General features: G+C 37.3%; 1 protein-coding gene across 1 annotated transcript; it reads left to right on the forward strand.

The window, feature by feature from the left end:
• Positions 1-1,074: 1,074 nt before the first annotated feature.
• On the forward strand, positions 1,075-9,109 carry NFE2L3 (nuclear factor, erythroid 2 like 3). Its single transcript, XM_029283079.1, has 3 exons — positions 1,075-1,482; positions 6,614-6,769; positions 7,615-9,109. Exons 1-3 carry the CDS (start codon positions 1,075-1,077, stop codon positions 8,755-8,757), a joined length of 1,707 nt encoding a protein of 568 aa, XP_029138912.1. The 3' UTR covers positions 8,758-9,109.
• The last annotated feature ends 227 nt before the right edge of the window (positions 9,110-9,336 follow it).

A 9,336-nucleotide genomic window follows, 5' to 3' on the forward strand; every position in this document is an offset into this window, starting at 1 on the left:
ATAGATGTACTTTCAGGGTCATATATGGGGTTATGTACCAATGATACCTCATTATTTTTCTTTAAAATCATAGAATAATGTAAAATTCAATTCATTTAAGCACATATTGATTCATCTGTATATAATAACCCAAATTCTTAGCCCACTTTATGAAGATTCCCCAAATATTTCCTAACCTGACACATATCCACAGAATTCCTACTCTTTTATAGCATCAAGGTGAAAATGTATTCAGCGTAGTGACAGTAGCCATCGCACATTGTGTCAATCGCTTTATAGGACATTCAAATTTCATGAGATGCACAATGCTATGCAGTTTAGTTTATCTAAATTTGATGGTCTGTAACAAAGCTTCTGCATGTGTCTTGGAAAGGGATGCACAGACATGCCTGTGATTTATACACTGTCATCGTTATGACATCGCTGGATTGGGTGGGCTCCAAATGTTTAGATCTTCCCTCCATTTGGGCTTTAAAGGGTCTTTTCAGTAGGAAGGACACCTATTTTGGCCTTCAGCGCGCACCCCCCTCACTTAAAATCTGAAAAAAAAACTTTTAAGACTGCAAATGCAGTGCTGGCGAGCACAGCCCAGCCGTCTTCTAGAAACGGAAAACCCTTTGAGTTAGTGCGAATTGTGGCGTTTGGAAACAAGGAAATCCAACGCACGTCTGAAGGGGAACAAGTTAACAAGCTTGATGAGCCTTTCTGTTCCACCGCCATCTGCCGCCAATCCTTTTGACTCCCCTTTACATGTGTGTTGGTCTCTGACCTTCGTCTTCTTGCTTCCCCTTCCCGTCTAATTCTAATGGCGAAAGAGTCCAGGTTGAGGATGGCCGTGGCGGAACCGCAACGAAAAACTGGTTGGGCGCTCCCGCCTCCCGGACGCTCCTCCGCCCCAAAAAAGACTTCGCGGCGGCCATGGTATATGTGCATAGAAGTAGAGACAAGCAAGAAACGGCAGAAGAGGAGGACGGAACGGCTGCGACGGTCGGGCTCTGATTTGCTTTGCCCTCGGGCAGCTTCCCCACGCACGCACGCACCGCTCAGGTCCTAAGCCGGGTGCAGGAAAGCGGGATGAAAACCCTGAGCGGGGGCTGGCGCCACGCTTCAGAGGAAGATTGGGTGCTTAGCCTCGCCCTTGTGGCATTCCGGGGAAAGCTTCCTTCGGGGATGCCGTTCTTCTCTCACGAGGAAGACTCGAAGGTGCTGGAGCAATGTCTCCGCCTCCGCGAGGTGCAAGCGCTGGGGACGCTAAGCTTTCCCGCCACACGAGTGGCTCCTTGGCTTGCGCAGAAGGACAAGGCTCCGGCGCTCCCCACCTCAGACACGGCAGACCGTGAGAGTAGGCACTGTCGGGAGGCGCGAGAGTTCTTCGTGGCAGCCCAGGGGCAAAGCCGGTGGCTGCAGCCAACCCAAGAGACCCTGGAGGCGGGAGTCGCCTTGCCTGATTCTGGAGAGAAAAAGCGAGGCTGCAATTCGAAGGTAAATCAAGGGCGGGCAAACGCTTCTAGCCAATCCACCGCGCCCACTTGAGTAGAGAGAAATTGGAAAAATGGAGCGCAACGGAGGTATTAAACCCATAAAGAGAATATTTGTAGCTCAGGATTGAAATGAGGGGGTCCTTGGTGCTCTCTGAGCTTGCTTGTTTTCTTGCAGACGTTTCATTACCCTAACTAGGTAACATCATCAGTGCTAGTCACTGGTGTATTAAAAGCTTGAAAAGCACCGTGCTTAATCAGATCTTCTGTTTACCAGGTTTTACTAGCCTCCACCTTTTAACATTGAAACGACAATCATATTTTCACGTGATGGAAATGGAATTAAAACCAGCCTGTTATGCAGGTCATGGCGAGGGATTCCTGCTCCTTCCAAACCCAACTGTCAGAGCATCCTGAAGACTAGCAAGGGACACGGTTACCCATTCTCTCTCCATCCTATTCTGGTTCTTGTCTTCCAATATTTTTTTTGCCAGGAGTCCCAACTGGAGGATTATTTAAAACTTTGGACTGCGAATACAGTACTTGCATGCTTACTTTCCCATTTTTTGTTAAGAAAACTGTATTAAATGTGAATAATTTGATATAGAAAAGGGTAAGTAAATAGATATATGATTTACAGGAGATAGAAGCTTTTCCTCCTTTTTCTTCATTTTACACATGCAGGGAAAATAATTCAGACTGGTCAAATGACTAAGGGAGCACTGATTTCCAGTATTTGGAAGTAGAAAGACCAATGTCAGATACAAACAATCCAGGTTAAGGATGGTTATTTATTCATTTTATAACAATGCTATCCTACTCCTGGGACTAATATGAGATTGTCTTGCTCCAAAGCAAGGGGTTTTTCTGTGAAAAAGGAGACAAACATACACAGATCCTAGAAAATAAATGAAAGGAAGGACATAAATCAATTCAGTGGCAGAAACAGGGAGTGGTCAGCAAGCATTTAACTATTTCTTCGGGCCAGGCTGAAGTGTTCTTCTTAGGTTAGATGCAGTTCATCTTGCAGGTTGTATTCCTTGAAATGATGGTCTCCAGAGTTTATGGATATACATTGATTAGATAGGATTTAATACCTCATTAGCTTCTTACAGTCTGGAACAAAAGGTAGTATAAGAATTCCTGGGTAGCTCACTGTAATATGCTGCAGTTTTTTGTTTTTGTTTTGCAAGAAATGTGGGAGGCAGTTCTACTTGCTTTTCCTAGTCCAGCCTTCCCTAACTTTCAGGTTTCCTGTTACCTCCAGGTAACTTGACAATGACAAGCAACCTGTTGATTATGAGATTTGAAAATTTATCCTGTCTTGGAAGGCTTGAAGATTAAGCAAGTTATCCTACTACTTTTTTTTTGTTAAGACTAGTCTGCACATGTTCAGAAGCTATTCTTTCTTCACTGCCATGTATTTGTGCTGTATTCAGGATTAGGTTTGGAAGAAATTCTTTAATTTAGAATGTGATTGTGGTGTGGCAACTTATTATTTGCCTGAAATGTATCAGAGTGATGCCAGAATGGTTGGGTGTGGGTTTGGATGTTACATTCAACTGTCCCTGTACTGAAACCTGCTGTGAAAGGGGAGTTTATTCTATCTTTACTTCCTTCTCTCGCATTCCTTTTGTTTTAAATAAAACACAGATCCAGGTTTACCTATCTTACAATCAAATCCTATATGAATTTGCAGAAAAAAATTCTACATTTAAGAAATTTATTTCCAATGTAAAGATACCATACAGAATAAATAATAAAATCATGTTTGGAACTGAGCGAGACCGATACTTAGAAATAAGAGATAACATGTAAAATATAGATCATCTTTTAAATTGGCTACGTTTTGCTGTTCCACACTATAAACCAATCGGTATCAGAACAACGCATATCAAGGATATATATCAAGGATTGCTTTTCAAATTAGGGGCACATACTTTTTCCAAATGAATAAGTAACATGGGAAACAGACAGTCTCTTTGCTGTTGCATTTTATTTTTTCCAGAAGAAATGACCTACCTTCCCTATTTTGAAATTGGATTTATCTATGGTCAATGACCAGTGAAGTAGCTATAACAATAAAAACAACACAGAAGCCTCCAGTACAATGAGCAATAAAATCTATATATAGACCTGGCAAAATTTACACAATATAAGCAGTAAACAAAATAGAACAAAACAAAATAGATAAAAATAAAGACAAAAAAATGTGATAAGTCTTCCAGGATTAGGACATCTTAAATCTTAAGTGCTGGTAAGAACTTGGGATCTCTGTTTATAATAGCAGGGTTATGGTTTAAGAGAAAAAACTAATTAAAAACTTGATTTCTGCTTGAAATTGGTAGAAATATAGTGTAAGATTTCACTGAAAGAATACACTTAAGGTTTGAGATTCATTCTCACCATAGAATCATAACAACATTCTCTTGTTAAATGAGATTTTGTGAAAACTGTTAAGGCTGCCAGGGATAGAATATTAAAATGGGCTTTAAATCTTTGCATAGTTGCTAAGATTGAACAGGTAGTTTGTAGGTCTGAAAGATTTCTAGGAAGAAGCCCACCGTGTGTGTGTGTGTATGTATATACATACACATACACACACACATATATATACATACATATATATATGTGTGTGTATTTAAAAAACAATGAGTAGTTAATTATCATAAACAATGTTAATCGTTCAATCGTCTTCTTGCTAATATATATTCAGTTACATCACATTTCTTTCTAACTCATTTTTCTAGCCATCGATAAAAATTATCCCATGTTCTAATCAACCTATCCACTTCTGCACACTCTAAAAAATTTTTAATTCTTCAGTTGGTAAATTTTCATTTTTCCAATGTTGGGCAAATATAACTCTTGCTGCAGTTAGCACGTGTAGAATTAAATATATAGTCTTTCTCATAATTTGCTCCCATTATTTTTAACAAAAATAATTCTGGCTTAAAGTCTATTTGTTTTTTAATTATTTTCTAAAAATACATAAATGTATTTTTAACCAAAATCTTTTTGCTTTAGGGCATGTCCACCAGATATGGTAATATGTACCTGGTCTTTGTTTGCATTTCCAACACTAGTTTGAAGTATTTTAAAACATTTTTGCTAAGCTTTTTTTGTTTGTGTGAATCTTTGGTTTTGTCTAGATCAGGGGTGTCAAACTGCCGGCCCATGGGCCGGATGCATCATCGGGAAACCACGCCCACCCCATTGCCTGCAATGGAGAAAAAGCTCCGATACGTTGCGCGACATCGCAAGTTTGACATGTCTGGTCTAGATCTACAGCAGAAAAGAGAAAATAAAGGCTGCAATGTCAGCTTACTCCCATCTTGATACAAAGTTATCAATAGGGATGCCAATGGGCCATCAAAGTTTGATTCAACCAGTTAATAAACACAAAATCTGGCCAGTGTCATTTGCCCCTATTATTTGGTTCTATTTAATCTCTTGATAAAGAATTCAGAATGTTTGCAGATCGGGACTACTATATTTAAATGAAGCTGCAAGACAATTGTGTCAGGTTTACATATTAACCATAATCCTGCAAAGAATTTAGGAGATAATATTAAAATATAACAAATATGAAGCTTTCCTGCACAGAGAGATACGTTTTGTCCTACAAACCTAAAATCATTTTCAGCAGTAATATAGATTCATTATTTATGTCCTGTTCTGAATTTATACTGAAATTATACCTTAGGCAAGTTATTGTAATTCTTACCAAGAAAATAGTCCATGCAGAAAGTCCTATAAGATATATTGCTTTTACATTGTACTGTCCCATCCCATTTAATCATCTTGACATATATTGTACTTTATAATGCTTAAAAGACATCCAATTTCTAAGCTTTTAAAATACTGATTTTATAGGATTTTTTCAAGAAATTCAGATTTAGTATAAAAGTATTAATGTAGATTTTCAGATACAAAGATGATTTTATGTAAATTGTACACTATTTCTGGTTTAAAATGTTTTTTTACCTGCTGTAAATGGCATTTTGAAAAAGTATTTATTTGGCTGTTTCCAGTTCTGTTGCTTTTATGGTAAGCTGTAAAACAAGTTTCTCCACCTTAATCTAGAGCAATCTTTCAAGTGGTGCAAGATATGAGTGATTTTTAAAGAAATGAGTAATTTTTCAATCTACTTAATAACAAATTTTCATGAGCATATAAACTGGAGGGCTGGAAAAAAGATAGAAGATCCACATTGCTTATTTGAGACATAGCTTCTAACATTCTCTGTTCTATCATACAGGTTCTTATCAAACACCATACATAAAAGCAATTTAAGTATATTTGCTGACTGGTTAATTTTAAATGTTCCTGCCCTTCTCCTTTCAATTCCAAGCTAAAGATATGTTAAAAACTCATACATAATAAAAATACAGACCATAGGAAATCCCAACAATATAAAAAATGTTTTACTCCTTCAAAAGGGAACCAAATTTTGTCACATTGTTCATTTGAAGCTCTGTAAGTGCATGCCATTCCATGCAGCTAAAGGAATTCGGATACATATCCCCCCAATAGGCACAGGCCAAGCAAATCAGAACTTCTGCGTACCTAAAAGAAAATCATCACTGTGGCTCAATTGATGATTCTTTAGGGCAGGGGTGTGAAACTAGCGGCCCATGGGCCGGATGTGTCATGCGACGTGACGTCGCCAGTTTGACACCCCTGCTTTAGGGCTTTAAAAGCCCACAACAGCTGTAGGGTACCATACCATGGATACCTATTGTAGAAGTGCCATATTAGCCTATTGAGTCACTATAGACAAGAAAGCCAATCAAACATCTTAACATGTTGGGGCTATGCTTTTCCTTAACAGTTTTTGGAATCTAATTAGCAAAAAGAGGTGAAGTGTTAAATTCTGGTCAAGATATATGAAGCTCTCTGGCAAAAGTAAGTTTTAAATTTTGATTATTCATCATAAATATCTGAGATGTCTCGAGTCATTTTGTATAAAGAACATTGTTAAAGCATGCCCTTTTTAATTTTGACCAAAATGTTGGGGATGGTCAGAAGAATTAACTATTGCTTAAAACTGCATGTTATACTTTACATTTTGAAGTATTAGTGACCATCAGTGCTGAAAGTATTTTAATAAATTTGTTTTCTTCCATTTATAGGTTTTAGATTTAAAAGGAAGGCAGGAATACTTGGACTGCTGCTATTTATTACCAAAGGAAAATGAGCACTCAGAAACTCCAGAGGAAGAAAAACAAGTGTGTGATCAGAGTGAAGCTGATTGGAAGGAGAGGGAGAAGCTCACTTCTATCATCTTGGTGAGAATAAAGAACAAACCTATTCTTCCTTATAATTAGGACATTAAAAGAATTTAAAAATGTAGTTGTACCTATTTATCTAAATTATATTAACTAAATAACTTTTCCCTTTTCAGTTTCTAAATGTTTTAAGTTGCTGACTTAAAATCTCAAAACATTTTTAAAAATTCAGTTAACTATACTTTTTAAAAAACCAGTGTATTTTCTAAGGGAAGCACTATTCTTTTAGAAAGACATCCTACTCCTCTGAAAATGGTCTGTGCTTGTCCAGTGGTTTAGCATTGGTTAATTTGTGTAATAGCTAACAGATGTGATAGTATATTTTCTATGAGTTGTGTAAATTTTTCTCCTAGGAGAAAACTAGCATCCTGAATTGCACCTGTTCAGTCACTGGTTAACCCATCTGTTTGCCTGTTTTTACCAGAGAAATGTAGATACGGTGACACATATTGCTTTAAATCCTTTGGAGTCATAATTTATTACAACCAACTTTTTAACTTTAATATTTTTAAATTATAATTGATGAAATAGCAGTTTTTACTAAAGCCAGAGCTGAAGAGTTGCTATGCTGAATACTGGTCCTAATGCAGTCCCCAATACTGACCAATTTCAGCACGACAGGTATAGATGGTATGTCTTTTTCTTCAAGATGACAGCAAAAATGCTGTTGTAATTTTCAGTTAGTCTTGCATTCATTGCAGTCCTGTAGCAAAAACGTGGTAATAGACTGAGGACCTTTTTGCAAATACTGTAATTGACTGTTCTAGAAAACCTTTGAATCTATGTTCAACCTGGTAATATTTTCAAATGACTTACACGATACAAACTTTTTTGCACCCTTTAAGGAACAAGCGAACAGCAGAAGTGTGGATTTGACAAACTTTAAGAGACCTATAGATTTGGCCCAAGCTATTAGCCATGATGTGAGCCTTCATGCCACGGTGATGGGATCAGACCTCCCTAATGTAATAGATGCAGAGACCACTTTAGAGGGACTGGAGATTCTACCCGACTTAAATACATCTCCAACGAACGAGACCAACATGTTAGAATTATTTGCAAATGATCATTGCTGCAGAAGTCTTACAAACCAAGATTGCTTTCTCAGCCTGAATGGAAATGGATATGAGACAATTCATTTCACGTCATTAACAATGGAAGAAAATTTTGATTTTGCAGAAACTTGTGTTTTTGAAGAACGTGATTCAGATTCTGGATTTTCTTTAGACTTAAATTATAATAATGCATCCCTTGTGTTTTCCTGTAACAAGAATGCCAACTTTGGCGCATCAGATTACTCAGGAGCTGTAGGAGATAGTTGCTTACAATGTTGCCATACAGAGTATCAAAGCACATATGACCATAGGACAAAATCACTAGCAGGTATATTCCACGATCACACATACAATCAGGATTTCCAACAGCTGACATTCTCAATGTCAGAGGATTATTTCAGATGGCCAGAAGAATCCAAAAGAACTGAAAATGAAAAAGATATAACTCTAAATGATGAAGCTCTAAGAATTCCATTCTCTGTTAATGATATAGTGACCTTGCCTGTAGAGTCTTTTAATAGCATGTTATCAAATTACTATCTAACAGATAATCAACTGTCACTCATTCGTGACATAAGACGAAGAGGAAAAAATAAAGTCGCTGCTCAAAACTGCCGTAAACGTAAACTAGATGCAATTATGAACCTTAAAGATGAAGTGCATCATCTTCAGATGCAAATGGAGAAGCTTGAGAAACAGAAGGCACAATACAAAAGGTCAATTAGCAATATAAAACAAAAATTAAATGATCTTTGCTGGAACCTTTTCAGTAAATTGAGAGATAACCAAGGAACAATTAATACAAGCCAATGTGCCCTTCAGTGTTGTGGAAATGGTACTATATTAATTTTACCTGAAAAAGAAGCCAACCAGAGCCCCCAAACTGAAATAATGATAGACAAAAATTTTAAATGTTTTAATAATGGTGTTTAAGGATTGCATTTGCAAGCCAGTATAAGCATGAATTGTATCCCTTGCCTAATTGTTTTACTGTTTTAAAGAATTTCAACCCAAACAACTTTAACATGGACTGAACTCATTTTGTATTTATTCTGCAGAATTTATTCAGCTTACGCATGTATGCTTATGATAATATGCTAACTACATGTCCACAGAAAATCCTATCACCTGCAATTTCATTAGTTACAAATAATGGAATTTTTAAAAGTAGCACAAAACCATTACTGCTTTTCATGTATATTGGGACTATGGATGTTCCCAAGAGTAATCCATACAGGCCTTCACTAGCTATTGGCAGCTGGGGCTTAAGTATAGGGACTAGCCCCCCCCCCTTTCTGACATTTGCTTTACGGGTAATCCTTGACTTACAACAGTTTATTTAGTGAATGTTCAAGTTACAACAGCACTGAAAAATGTGACTTATGACTGTTTTTCAGAGTTACAATCTTTGTAGCATCCCCAGAATATGATCCAAGTTCAGATGCTTGGCAACTGGTTCATATTTATGACCTTTGCTGTGTCCCAAGGTCACGTGATCCCCTTTTACAACCT

This window comes from Protobothrops mucrosquamatus, unplaced genomic scaffold (assembly GCF_001527695.2).
Source record: "Protobothrops mucrosquamatus isolate PMUCROS unplaced genomic scaffold, P.Mucros_1.0 scaffold12, whole genome shotgun sequence".
Classification (NCBI taxonomy): domain Eukaryota; kingdom Metazoa; phylum Chordata; class Lepidosauria; order Squamata; family Viperidae; genus Protobothrops; species Protobothrops mucrosquamatus.

Coding starts and splice junctions, on each gene's coding strand:
- NFE2L3 (XM_029283079.1), top strand. CDS start 1,075: ATGAAAACCCTGAGCGGGGGCTGGCGCCACGCTTCAGAGGAAGATTGG. Junction 1,483..6,613: donor AGCGAGGCTGCAATTCGAAG/GTAAATCAAGGG, acceptor TTCCATTTATAG/GTTTTAGATTTAAAAGGAAG. Junction 6,770..7,614: donor AGCTCACTTCTATCATCTTG/GTGAGAATAAAG, acceptor GCACCCTTTAAG/GAACAAGCGAACAGCAGAAG.